The sequence below is a fragment of the Scomber japonicus genome, chromosome 13 (genome assembly GCF_027409825.1).
Source record: "Scomber japonicus isolate fScoJap1 chromosome 13, fScoJap1.pri, whole genome shotgun sequence".
Lineage (NCBI taxonomy): Eukaryota > Metazoa > Chordata > Actinopteri > Scombriformes > Scombridae > Scomber > Scomber japonicus.
Window position 1 is genome coordinate 26,316,123 of NC_070590.1, and position 26,505 is coordinate 26,342,627.

Below are 26,505 nucleotides of genomic sequence, written 5' to 3' on the forward strand. Positions count from 1 at the left end.
AATGACTCCAAATCGTCATCTTCCACTCCAGAAAAAGAAAAGAAAAAGAAAAAAAGATGTCCGGGTTCTTATGAAAACATTGTAGTAATGGTGATAATAGATCATTTGGTAATCAATAATTAATGATCATTAATAGCTGACAACTAACAATTCATAATCACTGATTAATTATAAAGAATGAACAATAATCAAGAATAAATAATGCTCCCTCGTTACTCAATTAGTTTGGCAAAGCTCCGACTGGAGTCGTTTCCGATGAGTGAATTTTTTCTCAAGTGAAACCAAAAAAAAAGAGAAAAAAAGAAAAGAAAAAAAGAAATACAAACAAGAGATAAAAGAAAGCTCTAAAATAAATAAAAGGAGATTAGTAAAAGTGACCCCGCCCTTGAAGAGAGGGGACGTATATATACAGAACTGCGTGGTGAAAGTCAGTTTACTGCACTTGAGTGTTAAGTCCAGTGTAAGAGTGAGTTCTAGTCCTGCCCTAGGTGCCCCTGCTGTTATACCAGCGTGTAGGACTTTGCGTAGGGGTTGCTGCTCTGTTTGAGATGTCCTCGCGAGTCCAGCAGGGACTCCTGGGAGGTGCTGAGCTTGGCGGCCTGGGCCAGCTCCGAGCCCTCTCTGTGGGGGAGCGTGGCTGCTGAGCCAGGCTGCCACTGGGCCACTGGGTCCCTGCTGGCCTGAGGGGCCTCTGTGGGCGTTGGGGGCGCCATACGAGAGGGCCGCTTCAGTGAGCGACTCTTCTGGGGCTCCAGACAGGCCTGACCCATGGCTGCTCTCTCCCCACTAGCTGTCCCCCTGGATGACCCCGAGCAGGACATGCCTCGGTTTAACAGGAAGTCCATGCGCAGGTACGGAGGAAGGTGAACCAGCTCGCCCCCTGCAGGACAACACAGAGATCAGAGTTATATATAAGAGAAAACACATGCACATGTTCCTTCCTTCCAAAATCACCTGGACTCTACAAATTACCTTATTTATTCAGTTCAGTCTTAAAAATACCATCAAATATCTTTTTTATAAATTAGCTAGGACTTTTATAATCTTTGTATTGAAGTCTACTCACCGTGATAAGTAATGAAAATATACCATCAGTTTATCAAAGCAATATACAAATACAGTGTATTCAGTATGAACACACAGACATGTAAGCTGTCTTTCTGTGTTCCTGTTCTAACAATAATGAACCTCTCATTCCAACTTATCACCACAGGTTTTACACTTATTTATGGAAATTATAGTCAATAAGCCTTAATTAAATGAAACTACACCTCATTTTTGAGTTAACACTTGTTGCTCTAGGGTCAAAATCAAGGATAAATGGTAGCATCTAAAAAGCTGAATACCATATTACCAATCTCTCAGGTCTCTGCATTGGCTGTCAATGTGCAATAGCATTGATTTCAAAATACTGTTCCTCAATGGTTTAGAGCAAAAATACATCTCTGACTTGCTTCCATCCTATGTAACCAATAGACTACTTATGCCATCAGGTACTGGGCTGCATACTATTCGTAAGATAAAAACTAAACATAGATATGGTCACATTCAGCTATTATGACCTCTTAGATCAGTCCCCAACTCTGGCTACTTAAAAAAAAAACAGCCTAAAGACTATTAAGCTCACCTTTGCCTTTAATTACTGCTCATTATTGCACTCTGACTCTAAAATGCGCTGTGCCTTTTATTCTTTTTTTCCCTTCTATATTTACATTTTTTTCTTCTAATATCTATTCTATTTCTGTGTTATTTATTTTTACATACGTCATGTCTATACAAATATGTCATATTGTTTTTCATTCATATTACATTTTTGATGTAATTGTTCCCCAATTCCTCGAAGACTTTAAGACAAAGTTAACTGAGCCAATCATTAAATTGAACACATTTTGCAACACTTCATCTGGATTGACTGTTGGAATTAGAAACACAATTTATGATTGGATGTTAATATTAGAGAAGAAGTTAAAGTTTAAGGATTAGTGTTATCAGCATCATAATGAAGCCAGCTGTGATTAAAGGTTAGCGTGTAGTCAGAATCACATCTGCGTCTTTTTTGGAGTAGCTCGTCCTCACCCGGTCTGTGGGCCTTGGGTACGGCCATGTTCATGACCCGGCTGACGTCCTGAGGCTTGGGCGGGGAAGCAGTGAAGCGGCATATGCCCGATTCAGACGGTGTGCTGGAGGTCAGGCTGTCGGTGTAGTCGTTGGTGCCTGCTGTCATCTGCTCTGACGAAGTGTCAGAGATGAAGCATTCGGTGATGGTGAATTTGGCGTGGCGCAGCTGCTCCTCCATCTTTGCGTGCTCATAGGCTCTGGCGAGTTCCTCGTAGGTGGAGGACGCGCTCTCCGTCGACACCATGCTGCTCCGAGCGCGGTCTGGACATGAGCCGAGGTTAGTTAGGAAGGGATTAGTGGCGAGAGTAAGTATCAGCATTGTGACGATGCGTTAAAGTTGACACATAGCTAGATGGATGTTACACTTGTTATAAATCAGCTGTGACCAATCACGCTGCTCACCTGTGTCCTGAGATGGGCTGACGCTGTAGCTGTCACTCTCCTTGTCAACAGAGCCTGCCACTCTGGGCGTGGGCAGCCTCCAGTCAGTGCTGAGAGTGTGGGAGGAGACAGGGGGGTGCGGGCGGTTCAGGGTCCACTGGCTGGCGTAGCGGTTTCGTGCGGCTGGGCCGGCTTTGGCTGTGCGGCGGGCGGTGGGGTCTGAGAGTGAGGGGGAGAAGAAAAGAAGGCAGGGTGTTTATACAGAGCAGAGGAGGACAGGACTGTACTTTAAAAAATGGTCATGCTTATAAAATGATGATGTAACTCATGTAATAGCTGCTCACCACATTTTTCTAAAACCTGCACTTTCATTTTTAAACACAAGAGGAGCTTTTAACTGATACTACCAATTATAACTCATAACAGGTCACACTTAAACATAATGTACATATTGTCATATTAATACAGAAATAGATAGAAGTGAAAAAACAAACTACTTTCATATCATACATGCAGAATATTAACAATTATCACAATGTGTTCTATTTTTATAGTAGAAATTACACATCTACAGTGATAGAAGATGACTGAAGGATTCTGTGCAACACTTTAGCCAATTAACTCATGTTGAATGGTTTATTTCTGTTGAACTTTGGTGTCAGGACTTTGACTTCATCACTCTACACAAGGAAGCATCAAACTCAATGATTATTATAATGTCTCCTCTAGGGGGGGAAGAAATTTTAAACCCTACAGGTGGATGCTGGGGTGGAGGTGAAATGCTATATGAACAGCAGCAGCAGAGGCAGGCGTGGCAGCAAGTGTGTGGTGTTTAGCAGGAAGCATGGAGTTTAGCGATGATTGCTACAAGCCTGTCTTCTATATTATTACCAAAGCATGCAGCAAACACCAGAATTCAACAGAAGTTGAAATAATAAAGCAATAAACAATATGCAAATAAGAAAAGGAATAACTGACGGGAAAAACTACACACAAACATGTATGTTTTATGTTTCATGAAGTTAAAAAAAGAGTCCGTACTGGACTTACTGGTTCCTGGTCTGGCATCAGACACATCTACCAGCGGACCGGTGGCCTGGGAGAGGGACTGGTAGTGGACGGTGTGGGTGACTGTGGATGATTTCTGCTTCTGTGTCTCCCCGAAGTCATTATCAGTCAGTAACACAGTAGATCTGTCATCTGTAGGCCACAGACAAAGGAAACAGGGGTTTATTTGTGTAATGCGTTACTTCATAGAGATGTAGTGCAGCTTCCTGTAGAGCGGCGTGCTTACCAACGGTCTCCATGGTGTCTCTCTCCTCAATGAGAAGCTGGGCTCTGGGGATGTCGATGTGCATTCGGAGCGTTTGTTGCTGCTTGTTAATTGGCTCTGCTGGACGTGTGTTTTTACTGAGGAGCACAAAACAAAACAAAACGTGACCTTAGCTCGAGGGAAAACGTCTAATGATGAATTCTGTTGGGACATCAGCACAGTGTACATAGTGAGATACTAGTCTGTTAAACATTCTTACCTCATCAGCATCTCAGCCAAACTTTTTGCATCTAGAAAAAAAAAAATAGAAGAACGAAAACATCATTTCACACCAAACATGATGAAGCAGCTTTTACACAACTGGAACAAACTACCAGCAGAACTGAAATCAGCCCCAACAGTGAACATTTTTAAATCCAGGTTAAAAACACTTCTCTTCTCCTGTGCTTACGATTGAGCTCTTTTAAAGCACTTTACATTTTAATCTTTCATTTGCACTCTTTGTCCTTTTAATGATTTTAAAGCTAATTTATTATTTTATGCTGCAATCATTTTATTTATGTCTTTCTATTTTTCTGTACTTTGTTTTTATTATGGGGGGGGTGGGGGGGGGGGGGGGGGGTTTAATTGTATGTTTTAAGTTTCTCAAATTACATGTTTTTCTGTTTTATGTAAAGCACATTGAGTTGCCATTGTGTATGAAATGCGCTATATAAATAAAACTGCCTTGCCTTGCCTTGCCTTGTTTAACATTAGTGAATAGAGGCTAATATCTGTCTCCTATGTTGACATGGCCTTTATCCCTCCTGTTGTCCTCGAGTCAAGGAAGGAAGGGAGGATGGAAGGGAGGAAGAAGGAAGGAAAGGAGGGAGGAAGGAAAGAGGGAAGGAGAAAGGAAGGAAAGGAGGGAGGAAGAATGGGAGGAAAGGAAAGAAGGAAGGAAGGAAGGTAGGAGGGAGGGAGGAAAGAAGGAAAGAGGGAGGGAGGGAGAAAGTAAAAGAGGAAGGGAGGAAGGCAAGGGGAAGGAAAGAAGTACAGAAGGAAGGAAGAAAGGGGGATGGAGGAAGTAAAGAAGGAAGGGAGAAAAGAGAGAGGAAGGAAAGAGAGAGAGAAGGAGGGAGGAAGGAAGAATAGATGGAAGGAATGAAGGGAGGAAAGAAGGAACAGTCAAAACAGACGGGGTCAGTTTGACCCGGGACGACGACAGGAAGGTTAATATCTAATATACCTCTGAGCCTCTTGAGCCTCTGCTCCCTCCTCCTCCTCCTCAGCACTAGCAGCCCGATGAAGATCACAACGATGCCCACCAACACGCAGGAAATGGTCACCATCATCTTCAATCCTTCGCCTCCACCAGGGTTGTCCTCACTCACATTGGGTGCCTTCACCAAGGGTGCAATGGTACCTGTGAACAGATCATCCACATAGGCTTTAACAACTGTTGGTGATGTTGTAGGAATCCCTTAAAAACCTTTGCAAGCCCCTGCACTCATTTATAGTGTTCATATCAGCACTTGACAGTTTTTTTGCCATATTGAGAGTAATGCCAGGTTTCCAATCTGCCTGAGCTACTTAAACGCGAATGAACTCATCCTTCACGGCTAAATGTTAACGCTGAACCCAATTTTTTCTCCTCAACAGCTTCATAGTGTAAGTGAAGGAGAAGTAAAGTGGAAGTGGTCACATCCTTCATCTCAAAAGGAGATCGTAAAAGTATTTAACTCATGTGGTGGCATTCAGTAAGCTTGTGATGGAGATGTCATAAACAGCAACACACAAACCAGCTACAGTCATTAGAGTCAGTTTTTTATTGCTCAATTCATCAAGGGTGCCTCAATCTCTCAGAGCCTCGAGCTCTGCCATTAACAGAAAATGTGATTTATCCCTCTTTGCCTCAAACTACCACTGTGAGCCGGTCTCAGTATGCTCCACTTAGTGAGAATTTTATCACAGATTCTTCTACTTGTTCAACAGTCAGTGTCAGCGCTCGTGTTACACATCTAGAGCAGCAGGTGAATCATGCAGGTACAGGAGAGACATTTCAGTGATTGTTACATAGAAAGAAATGAATGGGAAACTCTATTATCCTCTGTTTAACTCACTGCCGTCGTAGCTGAGCGTCGCAAACTTCACTCTCTTCTCAGCGTAGCCGGCGCTGTTGTAGACTTTCATCTGCAGCTCGTACCAGGTGGCCTCCTGCAGGTCGTACAGGATGTAGCTCTTGGTGAGGGAGGTGCGCTGAGCCGTGGTCCAGGTGGGAGCGTCCACTGAGCGGTACTCCAGGGTGAACGAGGTGATGGGGCACCCGCCGTTGTTCCAGCCGTTCAGGTTGAGCTTGACGCGAGTGACGTTGATGCTAGTGAAGAGCTCCTGTTCTTTGGAGTACTGAGGTTCTGCAGGAGGAGAAGGAGGAGGAGGGAGAGGATAGTAAGGATGAACACTGGAGATACTAAAGAACTGTAAGAGATGGAGTCAAGTTGTGTTTTGTGGTAACTAACAGTAAGAATGTTATAATATTAGGGCTGGGCAATTAATCAAACCAACATTTAGAAACTCTAATCGACTTAATCTTGCTCATGTCAATTAATGGTGGTGTTCATTGTTGCCATGACAGTAAAGGTTGCCTATCTTTAAGGAATTTAACTTGTCTCCAGTGATGATTTGAACCCAAACCATGATCTTTACATAGTTCTAATCAAGTAAACTAGACATTAACCACAGCTTCGTCACACCTTAAAACATCTTTATTTTCACTCCCTAAAGATCCTCATGTGTGAGGGCAGCAGTGGAAAATACTAAACTAAAGAAACTGTGAAAATACATCATTGTTCATCAAGGGTGGAGATAATCCTTCATTAATCGTAATCAAGGTTAAAAGTTCATTTAATCATGATTTAGATTTTTGCCATAATCGCCCAGCCCTATATAATATAACTTAAAATGTGACAGATTGATCCTAATAATGTGTCAGGAGCTTTATATGACATTGTATACTGGTTACTAGGAGACAGAATGACATTATCAGGAAATTTAATGAATGTTTTTTACTGTATTTACTTTTTATTGTATTGTTTTCACTCATTTTACTCTATTGTTTTCACCCATTTAGCTGGACATTATCATAGTTTAATAATTAATTATTAAACTGCATGTATGTGGCATTTATTTTATTGTCATTTTGGGCATTCTTAGAGAGAAAAAATAAAGAAGATAAAGTAATTTGGTTGTAATAAAAGTGTTTATCACCACACATTCAATCCATCCTGACCAAAATTACATGTCTTCTAAAACAAATGTTTGTCCATACCTTTCCCATGAGTCTTTGCTTCGATGATCTCACTGATGCGTCCGGGCCCAACTGCATTCTGGGCAGTGAGGGTGAACTTGTACCAGGTGCCACACTTGAGGTTCTCCAGACGATAGGAGCGCTCACTGGGACTGATGGGAAAGTTCCCCCACTGCTCACTGTTATCCTCTGAATACTGCAGAATGTAGCCTGGAGAGGAAGCACCAGAGGGGAGATAAATGTGAATCAAGCGGTCATATTAAACTGGAAACATGTTAAAAAAACAGTTTGATGTGTATCTGACCTCTGATGGAGCTGCCTCCGTTGTCTCCAGGGATCCAGGACAGAGTTATGGAGGTGGTGGTTGTTTTGGTCACTGTGAGGCGAGGCTGATCAGGTGGAACTGCAGGAAAGAACAAATGAAAACGTCAAACACTTTGGTACATGGGACCATCATTGTACAATAACTGCTAAAGTGTTTCCTGGAAAGAACAATGTAATTTGGTGCTAATTAGAGGAAAATGCAGCCAGTATTCACTTAGTATATAACACAATCATTTGTTCAAATTAAATAGTAACTGTAATTATAAAAAACTGGACTACATGCAAACAAGCAATTCAACATATATATATATATATATATATATATATATATATATATATATATATATGTATATAATAAAATAAATGAACTTGAATGGAGCTTTCTCTTTCAGCTATAATTACGACCAAATTAAACCACATTATTACGAACTTTGATCCCATAAAATAAAGTGCTACTAAAATCTTTCCAGTTTAAAAGCATGTCTTGTGTTGTTGAGGGTATAAATGTGTCATCTGTTAGTTCTCACCTTGAACCTGCAGGTTGAGGACGATCTTGTCAGACCCGAAGCTGTTACTAGCCACACAAGTGTAGTTCCCAGAATCCTCTGCTTTCACCGTGCGAATCACCAGGCTGCCGTTACCGTGGACGCTGCGCCGGCTGTCGATCACAACAGGAGCCGGGGTTCCATTGCTGTAACATAGATGTATTTAGAATTATCTTTATGTTTTTTAATGTCACATGCTTACTCTAAGGAGACAAACTTCAACAAACTGAAGAGAAGAACAGTATTCACACATTTACTCACATCTCCTTTAACCACTTGATGGTTGGTGATGGATCACCCACTGCCTTACAAGGCAGCACGATGTCCCTCATCCAGGGGGTCGTTACAGTCCTGTTGAAAGTCAGGATTCGAGCTGGAGCTGCAAAAACATGCAAATGCTTCATCAGACATTGAAACAATGTGTTGTTGTTTTCTAAAGTCCTCCTGTGTTAATTACAGTTTTCCCCATTTGTTGCCCTTTCTTCTACCTTCTAACCCTGAAACCGCCTCAGTCAGGGGGCACAGTGCCATGTGTATCTCCCTGCATCTGAACAGTGGAGCAGTAAGGAGAGGACATCCATCACCTACACTTCAGGCAGGAAGTGAACATCCTGATAGGAGCTGCGGGTCCCGACTCCTGACACCGTGGGGTCTATCAGCATACGCTATCAGCTTATCAGCTCTCCCCAAGCATGTAAAGTGCTGACGGGGCTAAACACATGCTTATTTACATTCTATTGATGCTCCCCTACCTGTCTTCTCATGGGGAGAAACTGGAAATGAGCTACTCCTACTTCACAACCTCCACATGGAGTAAAGTGAGTTGAGTTAAAGTGAGTCTCAAAGTTCTTAAAACTCCACCTACCCTCAGCCATGGGTTTAACGGTGATGATCTCGCTGGCATTTCCACGACCCGCGGCGGTGACGGCCACCACCCAGATGCTATACTGCCGATTCCTGCTCAGGTTGGGGATGCGGTAGAAGAACACATCTGGGGCGGCCTCAAACTCACTGCTCACCTGAGGACCAGAGATAGAGGGAGGAAGTCAGAGATAGATGATAGAAAAACACTTAATTTCATATTTCAGCCTGCTAGTTAATTAGGTTACATGCCCCGATGGCACGACTCACTTTGAATTTACCCAATTCAAAATGCAGTGTGATTAACATAATAAACCATAACAGCATTCCTTATTCCTGAAAGGCTCAATTTTGATTTAAAACAGCAGCATATGGCAGAATATTGAGTGTTTAATTGGATGCATTTTATAATGTGTTACCGTGGGGTGTGGGTTGGAGCAGAACACAGTGTATTTCCTGATAATGCCGTTCACTTTGAGAGGAGGAAGCCAGGACACGAACACCACCGAGTTAGAAGCGGCTGCTGCCTTCACACCCGCCGGAGGACCAGGAACTGGAAGGAAAAGATGTTGGGAGTTGATATATTTCCCCACATTAAGCAAATTTTACTACTCTGAAGATTTTTAATGGCGCTTTCCACACTGATTATAAAGCAAAATCACAGATGGCCAAATGTCATATTCTATAAGATTTCCTGCTACGTTCACGAGTTGGAGCTCTTCAGTTAATAAGCATATTTAAGACTCTGCCACATCTTTGCTACAGCTTCTATAAGGAGGGTTTATTTATGGCTCAATTCTGCTAAACTAACATTTAATGTAAAGAGCAGAGAAGCTGTAATTCCTCAGTGCTATAAAGCTTTTAAACTTCAACTCCAACACAGGCTGATCTGACTGTTTAAGACACTGAGCTTGACCAATTACATCAGTGTGACACCTGCCCTTGTGTCTTTATATGTGTGGAGATGATTTACCGTCCTCCTTGGTACGGGTGTAAATCTGCTCGCTGCGAACACCGTCACCGGCTCGGGTGAAGGCCAACACCTGGATGCTGTAGTTGGTGTACTTCTCCAGCCCATCCAGCTCCAGAGAGGGTTTAGAGGTCGTCACGTTCCTGATCTCTCCGAGCTCTGATGGACGGAAAACCAGAGAGGAGAGAGTCGAGGAGTCAAGTAAAATCCAGTAAGGTCAAAGGTCTTATGGAATGTACCTCTCTTACTGTAAATACTATACTCTATGACAAGATGCCACTGGTCCAGACACATATATAACAATATATTACACAGCACATCACATAGATAGAGATGATGTCAGGCTCAAGGGTGAAATAGCACAGCCTTGGATATGACACATTCAATCACAAAGTTTAAAAAACCCTGTATCCAAGGTCTGATCTGATGACAGGCCTTGACTGGCAACCTGCTGCCTTCAGCTGTTAGGGTTTGATTTATTGATGTGTCGCTGCTTCACTGCTCTCTCTGTCCATATCCTGTCTTTACACTGCTAACTTCTGCATACTTTTCCTCTCCGCACTTCTCTCCAGAGATAAAGTGTATGGGACCAGCTGCATCTCTTAGTATTAAGTTTTAATGAGCAATTAAAACATCTGGAATACCCAACACAGCTGCAGAGATTTAACACACAGTAAGAGCATTTAATGCATGATTGTGTTTGTCTTGATATCCTGTTTGAGTCATTTTCTGAGCAAAAATGCCATATTTGCTGGTGCCAGGTTCTCAGGTAACATCACAATTTGCTGATATTCTTATTTATTAAGTACAGTATATTCAAATTTATTATGAATATTTTCATCTTTTGGACAACACAAAACACAAAAATATGTTATTTTAATATGTCACTTTTGACTCCAACATGGACAAAACAATCTGATTGATAATGAAAATAATACTTAACTGCAGCCTTAACTATTTAACATATGAAGGATATATTATCTAATCTGGAATTAAGGTTTTAATTTTCAAAGCATTATGTTGATTTGACAGTGTTTTACTTTTTTACTAATATTTTCAGTTCTTACATACATGCACACATCTTGTGTATCAGTACATACACATATAGCTTCCTGCTAAAATCTTTAATTATTTATTGTAAGATGAAAGTAACCCTCAACTGTTAGTGTCTAAAAAGTCACATGAACCACTGTGAAACTGCACTAATACAACCTGCACCACTGTCTGTTAGAAAAGCTTGTATCTCCCTCTGCTGGTCAGTGAGATCATATTTTCTCACGCTGATGAACTACACTTGAATTGAATGGTCCAGATAATAAACACTTAAATTGGTTTATGTTTCAGTCTGAAGTGTTACGTTTTATATATAGTATGTTATATTAACACGCAATAAACCATTCACCCACTGAGCTACAGACTGTTACCATGCAAACTAGACGTGGCTGTCAAGTCCTGAGCATTCATGTTGTATAGGCGGGCCAACATGATGTGACAGTGCGGGGGTCAAAGGTAATCGTGCTGTCACAACCAATCCTACTGACACAAACCCGGCATGTGACAATGGCATGGCGTGCTAGCTGACTTCCACAGGACCATGCAGAATTCTGGCCGAGGTTAAATGAGTCTACAAGATAAGGCCTCGGCAACAGCATCACCTCAAGCTACATCTTACTCATTTTTTATTTACTTTTCATTGTGGGATCAGTGAGTGTGACCCAAATGTTACACCAGCTTCTTCTGTCAGGGCTGTGATAGTTCAAGAAAATGCAGTAAAGCAGCTTTTAAATATTCTCTTAATATTTTGATGACAAAGTGCTGATTCGTGCGGACTGGAGCATTCATATCTGCTTATGTGCTAATCTGAACTTTAACTGCAAACATTTTATTTCTCAATGTCACAATCACACTGTAGGTAACAGTTATATTTATAAGCAGTGTACAGTTATGAGTATGTACCTCCATCAGGCAGGTTGGCCCAGTAGATGACCCTAAAGCCCAGCAGGTTGCCGTTCAGAGCGTCTTTGGGAGGGGTCAGCCATGATAGAGAGATGACCTCTGGAGACGTAGCTGATGCCTGGACGTTCTCTGGAGGACGGCTGGGCACTAAAGGGGGAAGAATGAGAAGACAAAGTATGTAAACAGAGCAAACTCAGCAGACAGGACATGTGGCAGTACCCTCAAATCTCCACTAGGTTGTGATATATCATCACATTTCCATCTGACATTACATTAAACTACCCTGCCTTTCAAACATCCTCATAGCTTTGTGACTGTTAGAAGAAGACAAAGCACTTCAAAGACTCAAATGAATGAAATATATCACATGCATTTTTTTTGATGACTTTTAGTCTTTTCTGCCTTATTGTATCAGACTTATTCACTTAAGTATTTTTTAAAATTTTGATTGTATTGATAATCCTCTGTGCATTAAAGGGGAACTCCACCAATTTTACACATGAAAGTCTGTTTACAGGTGTTGGGAAATACTGCTGCGTATGTGAAACTGGCATGATTTTGATATTTTTCGTTCGACACTGTTATGTTGTTATACAAGTGCAATGCTAAATGAGTGTACTCTCTTAATTCCGCCATCAAAATTAGGGGGATGTTGAGTCTCTTTAAATTAAGAGCAGGTCTACACCATACTTTGCCTTGAGATTATTTTTTGTGTGATTTGGCGCTATATAAATAAAGACTGATTGATTGATTGATTGATTGAAAATCTGCACTACAACTTCACTGAGCTCAAAAAATATCCCACATGTCCCTCATTGCTTACCGTCCTCCAGCGTGGTAGCAGCCACCTCTGTGGAGGACGGCCCTGTCCCAGCGCTGTTGCTGGCTTGCACCACCACTCCGTACTGGGTGAACTTCTTCAGGTTGTCCAGCACCAGACTCTCTGCATTGTCCCCCGTTGTCTCCACGCTGATCACGCTGAACTGGTAGTTTCCACCTGAGCTGTACTCCCTGTAGCCCACCTGGTAGCCTCTGATAGCCCCATTCTGGAGATGTTTCTTGGGTGACTAGCAGAGGAATAAGAGAAGTTATTGGACATGGATCTTGGGTTATCAAATCACCATGGAGAATTCTACTAACCAACAGTGAACACACCTTAAAATGATATATAAATGCAAGTATTCAGATCTGATCACACATAGAGTTCCATGAGTGAGCTAAAGGAACACCAAGTAAACTTTGTAGTACAGTAAGTGCAAAGCATTATAATCCTCCAATACAATGTGTATTTGCCTTTGCCAGTAACTCATTGAAAGTACCAAAGTTGGCACCCGAAACGAGGCACCACACACAGCAGCCAACACAATCCTCTTCTATTCGCTGCATGCCTGAGAGATTTGTCTGTGACTATTTGTCTGTTCAGCAGCCTTCACACTTTATAATGTTACAATAAATCCTAAGAAATGAAACACAAATGCATCACAAGTGTTCAGAAAATGCATTCCCTACCCCCAAAACCACCAGACAACAGAATAAAGATTGATAATGCGTGCAATTAGTGTTGTCTACACACAGATGCATGATTCTTATAACACCTTTATTTATTCAGTAGCATCCAGCTGTGCACACATGCTGTTTGCCTGCTTTACATTCATAATGTTAAACACCTGGGAGCTGATCAGTGCAGCTTTAGTCTTCTGCTGTTCACCTCCGAGCTGCTCTCTCAGGTTAAAGGGTTCAAAGTCATTGATGTAGAGATGAAGGGGAGAGAACAGGGCTGATATATTTGGGGATTTAAACATCTGGGCTACTTCACACACACATAGATACACACACATTTTGAAGTATAACTTACCCTCCAACTGACACGGATGCTCTGAGAGGAGAGGGCTTCCAGCTGTACTTCCTGAGGTGGTCCATCAGGAGCTGTGAGATCACATCACCAACATATTCAATAAATATGGACAAAATCATGTCCAAGAAGCAAGCATAGTAGAGTGAGGAGAGGGTAGGGGTAGGGGGGTGTGTGGATGGAGGGATAGGGGGCTAATTTGCAGAAGGGGTCCAACCTCAGTCTATTGACCGTAGTGTGACATTTACTACTGAGTCCGCTAATTGAAAAGTTCTGCTTTTAGTGCAGGGTCAGCGTGTGTTCAATAATACAACAGAGCCAACGGGGCTGATGTCACCAGGCTGTTAATGAATTGACTCAGTCGGCTCTGTCCCTCCTTTAGCTTCTTGTCTTTCATGTCTGACTGTTGTCTTTCTCGCTGTGTTTTTGTTACTGTGATACATCGGTACATAGTAACAAATGCATTTTTAGTCTGGTTACTGTAACTGTACAGTCTATTCATATAGCTGTGTGCTTATAATCTGAGTGAGAGAGAGAGAGTGTGTTCAAATCTTTTTATTTTTGTTTAAACTACCTACAAATTTTTACTTGTCCACTTTAACAGAGAAAAAGATTTTTTTAACTTCAGTGTTCCTGATATTTAATGCTCAAGTTAACCCTTAAAAAGGCAACATACCCCAGCAGATACAGACTCCTTAACACCCTGTTAGGAGCATGATTAGTTAAAATGGTTGCTCAATTGTATGTGCCTTGAAATGATAGAATTGAAGCTTTTGGTAGGCCTATACTTTCATAGAAATGACAAAAACTCTATTAGAAACTAGTATGTGTAATATTAATGACCAGAGAAAACAAGAATGTATCACTTCTCTTTATCAAATAAAGCATCCAATTGTTTTTACCTTTATGACCATTATTATACCTTAATAGGCGCAACGTATCTTAAAGGACATACAACCCATACAAATCTGAATTTCCATAATATTTAAAAAATATATTTATGGAAATGTTTTACTTAGGTGTATGTACATGAGATAACTAGGATTTTAATTTTCACATCTCATTTTCCACTCCTGCCTGTTTAAAGGTTAATGAGTGTGTGTATCTCTCCAACCATTACTTCATAATAGAGTTTAAAATGAAAGCATATCAAACTCCTCAGTCTGTCCTCATCACCTGCTTCATCGGTGGTGATGGTGAGCTCGTTGCTGGCCTCGCTCTTGCCGATCAGGTTCTTGGCGAACATGCGGATGTTGTAGGTGGAGGAGGGGTGTAGGTCGATGATGGTGGCCTGGTTGAGCTGAGGTGAAACGTCTTTGGTCTTCTGAGCTGTATCCCAGGAGGCTGTGAGGGAAGAGGAGGGGAGAGGAAGGGAGAGGTTTATTGGGGTTGCTGAAGTCAGGAGAGAGGTCACTAACTAGCTAAGTGCATTAGGACAGGCTTTATTCAATTAAAGCTCTGACACTAAATGAATGCAGGGGATAAATAACGCCCCAAAACATATGATACTCTACACCGCCGAGGGGTCCAATTCGGCCCACTTTCCTTCCTGTCTTTTTTTCCTTCCTTCCTTCCCTCCATCTGTCCTTCCTTCCATCTTTCCTTCCTGTCTTCTTTTCCTTCCTTCCTTCCTTCTTTCCTTCCTTCTTTTCCAACCTTTCCTTTCTTTTCTTTCTTCCCTCCTCACTTTTCCTTCCTACCACCTGTCTTTCCTTCCTTCTCCTTCTCTTTTCGTCCCACCTTCCTTCCATTTGTCCTTCCTCCCTTTCTGCCTTCCTTCTTTTCCTTCCATTTGTCCTCCTTCCCTCCCTCCCTCCCTCCCTTCCTTCCTCCATCCCTTCCTTCCTTCCTTCCTTCCTTCCTTTTAATGGTCCGGCCCACAATAGATCAAATTGGGCTGTTTGTGGCCCTTGAATGAAAATGAGTTTGACACCCATGCTCTACACGCTTACAGATTTTAAGTGTTGCTATGTGAAATCACGTGTGTTCAGTGTGGCAAACTATGATGATACCAATCTAATTATAGGTATACATGCTTTTTTCCTGCACCTGATTTATTCTTGCTCTCAATATCAAAGCCTGTGATTGGACTGTTGCCATCAAAACCCATGGTCCAACGCAGGGCGATAGTCCTGTCCTTCACTTCTCTGATCTCCACCTCTGGGGGGTCCGGGGGCTCTGTAAGGCAAAAAAGTTGACGAGCAAGTGTTACTGAGGCAAAATTGGTTGAAAACTTCTGTCTCAGCATCTTTGTTTTTAGGAGGTTGTACCTTGTACTGTGAGCTGTATGATTCCTCTGTCTTCACCAAAGGAGTTGATGGCATGGCAGGAGAAGAAGCCAGAGTCCTCTCTTACTGTGGGCATGATCTGATGGATGCACAGGGATGAGGTGGATTTTTTTAGTAGTGCACTGATGCAAAAGATAATAGACAGTCTTGGCAGGATGCAAAAAAACATCACTCAGACCAGGTTCCCTAGTGACCATCAATACATGTGAGCAACTGAGGCAAAGAGATGATTTTCCTCTCTTAGTTTGTTACATTTGAAGGATTTCTAGAGTCCTAAACAGATGAAAATCTCCATTAAATTAAATGCTGACCCCTCAGATTTATCTTGAGACCCATTAAGGGTCAGGAACCACTTATTTAGACTCTGTAGCAGCACAGCCTCCTACCTGCAGAGTGGAGATGACTTCATCGCCCACCTCCTTGAAAGAAACCACATAGCGGCTGGTTTCAGGGTTGATGATGCGTTCCTCCTTCTCCCAGCGCACCATGATGGGCTTCTCACCGTGAGCCGTGCAGCTCATCTTCTTCTCTTCACCCTGCGTGGCCAGCGTGGTGTTGGGGTAGGATGTGATCATGGCAGGGACTGGTGGAGAGAAAGAGAAAGAGGAGAGAATTGTTAGATTATTCTATTTGAATCATATGGGATTTGAGTTATAAATGATAATTATATCTGTCAAAGCAGCAGCACCTGAACCTCAGTCTGTGAGGCAGATTGCTGCAGTTTAAATGATTTTTGATGAAGTCAGCCACACTGTGTCCAATACTACTGTCCAATACATCCAATACACACTCATACATGATTAAATAGCATCAAATACATACATGAAACAATAAAGGGGGAAAACATAGTGCGATATTATGAAATGCTATTTCATTATTCCTGTTTTCATAACAATTTCATTTGATTTCAATCATATTTCATGAAAGAAATTTTAGTTAAAGCTAGTAAGGCTAAATTCTGAAAAAGGTTATTATGACAAAACCTTCTATAAGGACACTGACCCAAAAAAACTCAATGATGAGATAACATATTGTTTTTTTTTAATATAAAAGAGCCAATGAAAACGAGACAATGTCCAATATTACTGTCCAATACATGATCATACATGATTAAATAGCATCAATTACATACATGAAAAAATAAAGGGGGAAACTTAATGCAATATTATGAAACGCTATTTCATTATTCTTGTTTTCAGAACAGTTTATTTGATTTCAATCAATCAAATTTTAGTTTAAAGTTGCTGTTGAAGTTGCTGAGGCTGAATTATGAACATTTTTACTTTTTATATAAGGACACCAACATATAACCCCAAAAAAACTATTGATTATTTTATATATAAAGGAGCCAATGCAAATGAGCCAATGTATATGAAAATGATATATATATATATACATTTATATAAATACAGTATTTTTTTGTCCTTAAGTATCAACTATTATTTAAATAAGCTGTGTTTCAGTATGCTGAATAATCACATAATGTGTCATCTACCAGTGTTTTTAGTTAATTATGTAGTCATGAAGCAATAATCTGCTGAATTAAAAAAACAATATGAGCAACTAAGAGAACAAAAATCACACTAAGCACACAAAGTATTGTAAATATGCTTAATGTGGTGTAACGTCCCTTTAATGTTGTGTTGAAGGCAACAAGCGGGCCCAGGCATGTATCTTGTATCTGGGGCCTAAATGGTACAGCGGTGCTCTAACAACACTCTGAAGACATCACACTAAATGCACACTAACGACATACATGCCTCATTACACCCACAGCAGAGTGTATAACAACTCTGTGCTCCCAGATGCTCACACACACACACTCACACCCACTCACACACACTCACACACACGCACCAGCGCCTGCATACACACTAATACGTGCACCCTCTTTGGGTTCATGTCTCTCGTTTTCTCTCTCTCACACACATAAAACACACACATACACACACACACACAAAGCATGACTCCAGTGATGTGATGGGAAGTGTCAGGCAAGAGGTTGCAAACATTTAAGCCTCATCTCTTATTCACTCTGGAGCCATTTGGGGCTTGGCTACAGAAAAGAACGCTGATTTATTTTGCATGACAAGTATGAATTTTTTGTGTGCCACATTTTAGAGAAGCGAGGGGGAGAAAAAAAAAACTGCTCGGGCTTTTTATGTAAACGTTATCGTTTTGGAGCACAGCGACTCTCAATTTGCCGTGTGAGTGGCTCAGAGGTGCCACATGGCGATGTTGTTGACACTCCTGGCAGAGCACGATACTGTTCTTAGGTGACAAACAGCACAGGCGGCGAAAAGATCGAGACAGCTCCGCCCGTTAGGTATGTAGAGGAAACAAGATGTCTGCACTATAAACATCAAAAGCACTTCAACAACAAAGATCTGGAGGGAAAATATATTAAAAGTGACTATACAGTATATGGGTTTGAAATAGCACATTCTTTTTGTATATATTGCTATATCATCCATCTGACACTGCTTATTGATATTCTGATCCAATGGGCTGATAGTGGCTTAGAAATACTACACTGCTGCAATAATCACAGAAAATACTACAGGTAATTGTGTTTTTAAAAGTAAAACATGATATATTATTATGTAGTAATTAGTAGTGTAGTATTTGAAGTACTGTGCTTATAGAAAATATAAGAAATGTTCCCCATAGTTATATTTAGATATTAAAAACACCTCAGAGGGGCAAGTCAGAGCATGATCAGCTGGTGATGCACACATGCACATGTGGACAAACTGGAGTCCACCAATCATATTTGGAGATTGCTTTTCATCTAACAGCCAATCAGAGCAGCAGTTCTTCCAAGCTGCTAGACACCCCCCCAAAAAACCCTCCTTTTAGTTGGTAGCAAGGGCACTAGAGAGGAAAAAATAAATGCAGACATTCATTTATTGATTGAAAAATAACACGCACATGATGTTTCTGAATTTAAAGCAGCTGTATGAGATTGTAGACCTTGTACCTTTGAGAGCATCTGTACTTGGAAGTGTGTAAGCTGTGATGTCAGGTGATGACTACATGGAAATAATACATGTTTTTCATATTTTTGGAGGGCAGACTGATATTGGCTGGCCTCCAAAAATATTGTGAGTGTTTTTAAAGCAGATTTTTCAAAGAGCTGTCTGTACTCTCTCTAAGAGCTCTTTATATATTAAAGGAACAAAAAAACACAAAAATAACTTTGCTTATTTGTACATTATTTTATGCTTAATGAAACAACTTAAGTCACTTTTATTTTAATGCCAGACAAGCTGAGTTTGATCTGAGATTAACATCAAAATTGTGTGTATGTATATGCATGTGTGTGTTTATGTGTGTCAGCAGCACAGCAGAGTCGGTCCTGAGGTGCACTTTTATGCCCCTGTAATCGTTGTGTTTTGTGATGTATTTCTTTAATATCCAGTGAAATGATGGGAAACACATGGAGGAGTGGAGAGAGAGAGCAAGAGAGTGAGTGAGAGAGAGAGAGAGAGAGAGAGAGAGAGAGAGAGAGAGAGAGAGAGAGAGAGAGAGAGAGAAGAAAAGACAATAAGAATGGAAGAAAGAGAGAGAGGAGAGATGGAGGAATAAGGGAGTCCCCTGTCTCATTAGGCATCAACTCCCCTGATATCCAATTCAGCTTTAAACACAACACATGACGCGTAATGTGCACAGTGAACACACACACACACACACACACACACACACACACACACACACACACACACACACACCACACACACACACACACACACACACACACACACAATTAATATCATCTTGAAGCTTAACTTACACAAATCATTTCTAATTCATATTAACATTGATATTTGTCTTATCACCCAGCTGTATCTTATCATTTTATTCATAACTTGCTATGTGCATGTCTGACAGAGACTAAATCTAGTTATAATAAATAAGACACTCACACACTCCTCCTAAAACAATAGGATATAATGTGTTGATGAGGAAGAGGAGAAGAAGATGATGATGAAGGTGAGAGTCACAAACATGCCTATTGTTCTTCCTGAGATTATTCCAAGAATTATATATGTTGCAGCATCTGACATTAAAGAGATAAAAGATGAGCATCAAAGCTTCAGAGAGACCAAAAGAATACTAGGCGGAGTGTGTGTAGCGCATGTTGGCAGTGTGTCTTTAATGTAGAGGTGAGGAGAGCCCTGTTCCTCCACAGCAACCCAGAGGGCAGTGATGATACGCTTAAGCCTGCAGGGGATTGTGGGGGATAGGCTGGCTGCTGATAGGCTACTCTCATGAGACAAAAGCCCCCCCTCTCCTCAAACCCCCCCTCTCCTTCTCCCAGGCTCCCTTTCACCTGGCCAGGTTACCATGCCAACCAGCATCGGACAGTCTCTCCTCTCCCTCTCTCCTCTCTTTACCTCCTCTCCCTCCTTCCTCTTCTCTCTCTCTCTCTCTCTCTCTCTCTCTCTCTCTCTCTCTCTCTCTCTCTCTCTCTCCAGTCTCCACTCATAGAAAAAAAAGAGGCATTTCTAGTAGCCAGGAATAGAATGTGGACATGCCATTGATTTTCACAGTATGATGATGATTACACAATCACACCCTGAATGTCGCAATGCAGGGCAAAAAAAAAAAAAAAACCCCATAAAAATACAAAAAAAGATACATAAAGAAAATGTTTCTAATGTCTGTGACTGGTGGAGTTAGTGATGTGGAAAAGAGAATTAACCAAATGGAAGAGTCAGGAGAATAATAATAACACATAATTACAGCAGGATGGCTACTTCGGCTATTCATGTGTGATCAAAGACAGCGCAGTGACACAATCTCTGAGGTTCAAGCAAGATGTGTGAGGTGATGAAAGGAGATTACATTTATTTCATCGTAATTTAAGTCAGATTAATTGTTATTAGCGGCAAAAAAAGGGACTGAAACATCAAGTCCCACTAAAAAAAAAAAAAATGATGCTCTCGTTCAGTCCCCAAGAGATCTAAGTGACTGATATTAGAAGATCTTTGATTTGCTGATGAGATTTGCAGTGCTGTGAAGTCTCTGCTGTTTGTGATGAACTCTCCAGAGGTCATCAGAGGTTTTTATTTCAACTCTTACCACTCACAGTAATGTAAAGTCTTTTTTTTCTAGGGGTTTTCTGTTGATGAGGTAGGGGGCACTATTCTCTTGGTGCTAACCAGCTGTTTGACAACATTGATTTTTCTCTTTTTACTATAAATAACTTGCTGTTCCTGCTGCTAACAGACAAACCTTTTACCTCTTGTGCACCAGTGGATTCTCTTAGTGTCTGCATCTGAACTCATTTCATCAAATAAATAGTTTTTCCCTATATTTATTACTTTACTTATGCCATTTTATGTATTTTTCTTTTTTTTATCCATAGTTTTTTTATGTGTCTTACTGTCTGTTGTTTTATGTGTATTGTTTGTTGCTGTTTTTATGTATTATCAGCCACCGGAGACACACATTTCCGTTATACTGCTGTGAAATGACAATAAAGGCATTGAATTGAATTTTCAGTGTTTTTATAGAATCAAATATTTCATCTTTAAAAAAGCAAACCTTCTAGTGTGTTCTCTATACCTCTCCAGGTGAGCTGGCTTCATCAGACTATCACCCATGTCAAAAGCACAGGGATGCCAAACTACACTTCACCCCTCATGTGTCACTGGCTGCCAGGCAGGCCATTGTAGGCCACGGGGCGCGCCGGCCCAATGGGGCCATGAGGGGCCAGACGAGACAAGACGAGCTGAGATGCGCGTAGCTCCCTGCCCCGAGGGCGCACTGTAAATGGGTGCTGGGAAAGAGACGGCTTGATGGGTTGGGGTGGGGGGGGTGGGGGGGGAGAAAGCGTTGTGGCGATTGCACAAAGATGACTGGTTCACTGGCCGCCTGCAATGTACTGAAATAATTCCCTTAGCTGCACAATTGCCTTGGACATGGAGCATGAGACTAAATGTACGCCTGCAGACTGGGTGGGCTTCTAGGAGGCGGTAGGAAGGGGGGGGGGGGGGGGTTGGATGCAGATGAGTAAATAAGATGATGTGTGTGTGTGTGTGTGTGTGTGTGTGGGGGGGGGGGGGGTTCTCATGTTTGTACTTGGGAGACTGCTCGGTGACCATGAGACCATTTACCACTTCTCTTCAGAGAAGCCTCATTATGTGTTCTGCCCTCATCACTGTGTCTGGCTACATTATGATGTCTAATAGACTTGATTGGTCTTAATTGGCACTGATAAACATTGAGTGGCTGTTGACTGACTGATAGCATCCACCGTGGATTGGTAATGAATTGACTGAAATGCATGTGTTTTGAAGGTAAGGACGCTTGAATGGAAATCGTATAAAAAAATCATTTGCTTAGGCTTCCACCTACAACCGGTGTCAAGACAGAACAAAAAACTGATTACCACTCCCATAAAGATGCTGTAGAGTGATTATGAAAGAAAAATAAACACCGACACGAGTGCATCTACGCACACTTGCACGTGCAGACCAGCACAACCTTCATCCCGGTGCGGCGAGCGGAAGCAATTTCCACTGGCTGTTAGTGCGGCGGCGGTGTTCATGCGGGATGATGCATGGTGTATTATGACGAGACATTAGCCTATGCACAGACACTCATAACAATGAAAGTGCACAGCTAGGACATCAAAATATCTGCAGTTCATTTACCGGGGAGTCCGCCACAAAGGGCTGGCAGAGTGGGGATCTATCTAAACCACTGCATTAGCAGCTGCCCCATTATTCTTTTGTAATGGCTTCACTGTGCTTGCACTGTATCTGTGCCTTTACATTATGGCTATGCATTAAAGTGTGCAGCCCTTTGTGTGAGAATGTATGCCTTTGTGAGCACCTGAGAGCTTGTTTGCTCACCTTTGTTACACACAAGTGACCCAATAGCATCTTCACCCTGTGTCTCTGTTCTGTATTGATTTTCCACTGTTTGTTTACTGATACATCAAGCCACACTTGGACAGCCAATAATACACAGCGAAGATCATACTATCCATCACGTGTGTACTTCAGCGTGCGTCAGCTTGTGTGCCTCCCTAATTGGCTCCTAAGCCTCTTAAGTAGCCACCACTGCTCAATTGGTGTAGGCTGGCCTGGATAAACAACACAAAATCAGCACAGAGTGTACAGAACATTACAGCGTCAAACATTACCCACCATTACAGCCACAGACATTAGAGTGCACTACACAGGCTGCACCTATTTAGCTTTAAGGGTTAATAAACTTGATGTCTGCACACTGCACACACACACACACACACATACACACGCACACACACACACACACACACACACACACACACACACACACACACACACACACACACACACACACAATACATGCACACACACACACAGGAGAGGGGGTGTGGTGTGGCTCCCTGGGCGCCCAGGGAGATTCGGGTTACTACAGAGAGCAAAAACACAGATCAGGACAGCCAAACTATCACAACAACAGCCTGACACTTCAAGAGCTGAGATTGCACCTTAGGGACTGCTGACACACATACACACACACACACACACACACACACACACACACACACACACACACACACACACACACACACACACACACACACACATATGCTCTCACAAAGCCCGTCAGACATAAAAATGCACAGATCAATATCTTTTGTATAAAAGAACCCAAATCTCACAGTGTTTTTCCAGGACTTGCATGTCATCAATGATCTGGTTAATACAGATAATAAAACCAATCTGAGATTTTTACCTAAGATTGCAATGTAATATTTGTTTATTTGTGTAAAATATATATAGCACATAGCATATATTGCACATTAGTAGAATGCAAATACAAGTCAAGTGAAGCTAATTTTGGAGTATTTTTTGGAGAAAGCCAGATGGGTGATGTGTATTAAAAGTTACAACATCAGCACAAGCTGTGTGACCTAACAAGATCATATTTACAATATCACTATACTATATTTAATAAACTTATATTTAAAAATGTGCACAGCTTTAACCAACAGCAATCTCATAAAATATGAAGTAATATCATCTAAAATACACCTTATTATTATTATGCAGTGATCCTACAGACTCAAATATGCTTCTACTGTAACATGTGCTGATTTTACAAGAATAATGGAGTATGGAGGATTCAGTCTAATTTTACAGCTATATTATTTCTAATATAAATGCATGGAAGAAATGCCATTAAGAAGCTTACTTTTAATTGAGAATACTTTTTAACAACTTTTAGAGCAATCAGCAGAAAGATCAGTGAGTAGGTAGCAGACTATTATAGCAAATCTTCAAAAGGATGCGAGCTATTCAATTATAAATAACAGTCAATTGACAGAAGGGGCTTCTGTGTCTCTGTGCATGTATGTCTGTCTGTGAGGGAGCATGATGGGTTGGAGGGGTCATGAGGAGTGGTAGCCTGTTTGGCTGTGGCTGGCAGACAGAGAGACACTCAGCGGGGAGTACTCTGCTCTGGCTTGATAAGAGCCATGGAGGCATAAGCCTCATCTAGCAGTGACTGATCAAAATGAGCACCCAGCCACAGTGGACCAGCTGGAGATCACACATCACACACACACACACACACACACACACACAGAGAGAGAGAGAGAGAGAGAGAGAGAGAGAGAGAGACACACACAATCACATGCACAAGCTCAAACTCACATAAGTGTACATTTTAGTGGATTTCAGTTGTACAGTATCTGCTAGACGCCTGCAGACTGTCAAATCCCAGCTTTCAGCATATCTCTATTTGAGAAGATATGATGAATTCAATCATGACTGTTTTGTTTCAGTGTTGTTTCAACCTGAAGAGGGCAGTATTCCTATTGAAAAGAGTGTTATATTACAACAAAAAACACTGAGAAGTAAGCATTTATTCAAACGTCAGAGAGTTTAGTTGCATGAATTAAAACCAACTCTGCAATTTATACTTCTTTCTGTAGCACATATGTAATGATTATGGTCATGATCTCTTGACAAATGTGTGTGCATGCATGGTAGCTTGACCATGATAGCTGCTAGCTCCAATCCTTTGATAATGTCAGAGGTAATCAGAACATGGCAGCTCAGCAAATTTATACAAGCACTGTTTGGGCATGAAGGGAAGGACATAGATGTATGTATCTCCTGCAAACAATAGATTGAAATAGAGAAAAGGTGCAGTACAGAGAGGAGAAGACTAGAGAAAAGAGAGTAGACAGACAGACATGGGAGGGAAAGGTAGGGGAGGGGGTGTGGACATGGATAACCCATTCCTCCTCCAACCCCCTTTCCTTCATCCTTCAGCCCTCTTTTCCACATGGCAGCTCCTGCCTGCATGCAGAATTCAGGGCTTAATGGAGGGGAGCTAAGTCCTTGGCCACACAGCGGATAAATGCTGTACTTTCTCCAAGAGATGCGGTGGCTCTGTGCGTTGCTTTCGTGGGATTCATTCAGGCAGAAAGCACAGAGCGAGTGCCATGACGGCATCTTGCTGGTGGCCTGAATGTCACACAGACAAAGACGACTCCGGTTCAACTCACTTAACCTTTGTGCTTTAGTGTTAACTTTTTTTTACATTTTAATGAGCAGCCAGGGCATGCACAAAGAGAATCACTAGATAAAAAAACAAGCATTACTAACAATTTTTATGGAAATCTGACCTTAAAATGATACACCACATACACTACATAACCTTCCATACAGAGAGAATCGAATGCAGACATCACAAAGGTGCCATTTCCCCCCCTAGACTTACTTTTGACATTGAGATACATGGACTTGCTAACATCGGCCCCGACGTCGTTGCTGACTCGACACAGGTAGAAGCCGCTGTCTTCTTCCAGAACGTGTTTGATGAGCAGAGAGCCGTTGACCAGCACCTCGATCCGAAAGCCTGAGTTGAGGGCGATGGGTTTGAACTGAGGGACCCCGGCGCCTGTCGGAGAAGATCAAGTTAGTGTTGATCAGGGCTGCATGGATGTAGAAGAAACCATACAGTACATGGCAGGTTAATCTTATCCAACCTTGTCTGAAATATGGTCATTTTCAAGGAATACCAGACACTAGAAACAGCATATGAGCCTCCATCACGTGTCATAAGTAAGCAACATCATAATTGACCAATATGAAAGCAAAGGATATTACCAATTGTTACTGTTCTGTACACCCAGCCAGGATGGAATAATGTGAGTTTATGTTACATAATCTTCCACCTGTTCTCACTTCCACAGTAAGAAGAAGGTCTTCCTTGAACTGCTACTGTTCCTCATCTCACTCTCTCTTGTTTGGACTTGAGGTGGGTGTTTTTATGCATTCAACCTCAAGGCTGTGGACATTATGTTGAAAGAATGGACTGGAAAAAAAACAAAACAATCTATCTTCCGATTCAGCGCTATTGTGAAAAGAAGAAAGAAGGCAAACGTTCAACACTTTCACTGAACCTGAGGAACAGTTGTGTGGTAAGCCTACACTTTGTTCATCAGGCGTGTGTGTGTGTATGCATGGTGTACACATGCATATATTCATGCTGTGTGTTTACCTTTAGAGTACTCCCACTGGATGGTAGGAACAGGATAGCCTTCAGCTGAGCAGTTTAGTATCACAGCTTTTCCATAGATGCCATCCTGGTCCTTCGGTTGCACCACAAATTTGGGAGGAACTGCAATTAAAATATG

At 41.6% G+C, this 26,505-nt stretch overlaps 1 protein-coding gene across 3 annotated transcripts in view; it reads right to left on the minus strand.

Moving 5' to 3' along the window:
* Positions 1–427: 427 nt before the first annotated feature.
* dscama (Down syndrome cell adhesion molecule a) overlaps positions 428–26,505 on the minus strand; it is a 74,789-nt gene continuing 48,711 nt past the window's right edge. Inside the window, exons 8-31 of one of the 3 annotated variants that reach the window (XM_053331169.1) lie at positions 26,370–26,489; positions 25,587–25,766; positions 16,241–16,437; positions 15,837–15,933; positions 15,616–15,744; positions 14,743–14,910; positions 13,570–13,640; positions 12,538–12,781; positions 11,715–11,861; positions 9,762–9,917; positions 9,208–9,341; positions 8,793–8,946; positions 8,189–8,306; positions 7,910–8,073; positions 7,363–7,461; positions 7,080–7,268; positions 5,875–6,165; positions 5,001–5,177; positions 4,032–4,062; positions 3,794–3,909; positions 3,550–3,699; positions 2,521–2,718; positions 2,077–2,379; positions 428–880 (exon numbers count right to left, since the gene is read on the minus strand). In XM_053331169.1, coding sequence (XP_053187144.1) covers positions 501–880; positions 2,077–2,379; positions 2,521–2,718; positions 3,550–3,699; positions 3,794–3,909; positions 4,032–4,062; positions 5,001–5,177; positions 5,875–6,165; positions 7,080–7,268; positions 7,363–7,461; positions 7,910–8,073; positions 8,189–8,306; positions 8,793–8,946; positions 9,208–9,341; positions 9,762–9,917; positions 11,715–11,861; positions 12,538–12,781; positions 13,570–13,640; positions 14,743–14,910; positions 15,616–15,744; positions 15,837–15,933; positions 16,241–16,437; positions 25,587–25,766; positions 26,370–26,489 — 4,013 coding nt within the window. In that variant the 3' untranslated portion in view covers positions 428–500. Of the gene's footprint in view, positions 881–2,043; positions 2,380–2,520; positions 2,719–3,540; positions 3,700–3,793; positions 3,910–4,031; positions 4,063–5,000; positions 5,178–5,874; positions 6,166–7,079; positions 7,269–7,362; positions 7,462–7,909; positions 8,074–8,188; positions 8,307–8,792; positions 8,947–9,207; positions 9,342–9,761; positions 9,918–11,714; positions 11,862–12,537; positions 12,782–13,569; positions 13,641–14,742; positions 14,911–15,615; positions 15,745–15,836; positions 15,934–16,240; positions 16,438–25,586; positions 25,767–26,369; positions 26,490–26,505 lie in introns of all 3 variants that reach the window. The other 2 variants (XM_053331170.1, XM_053331168.1) reach the window with 2 other exon arrangements.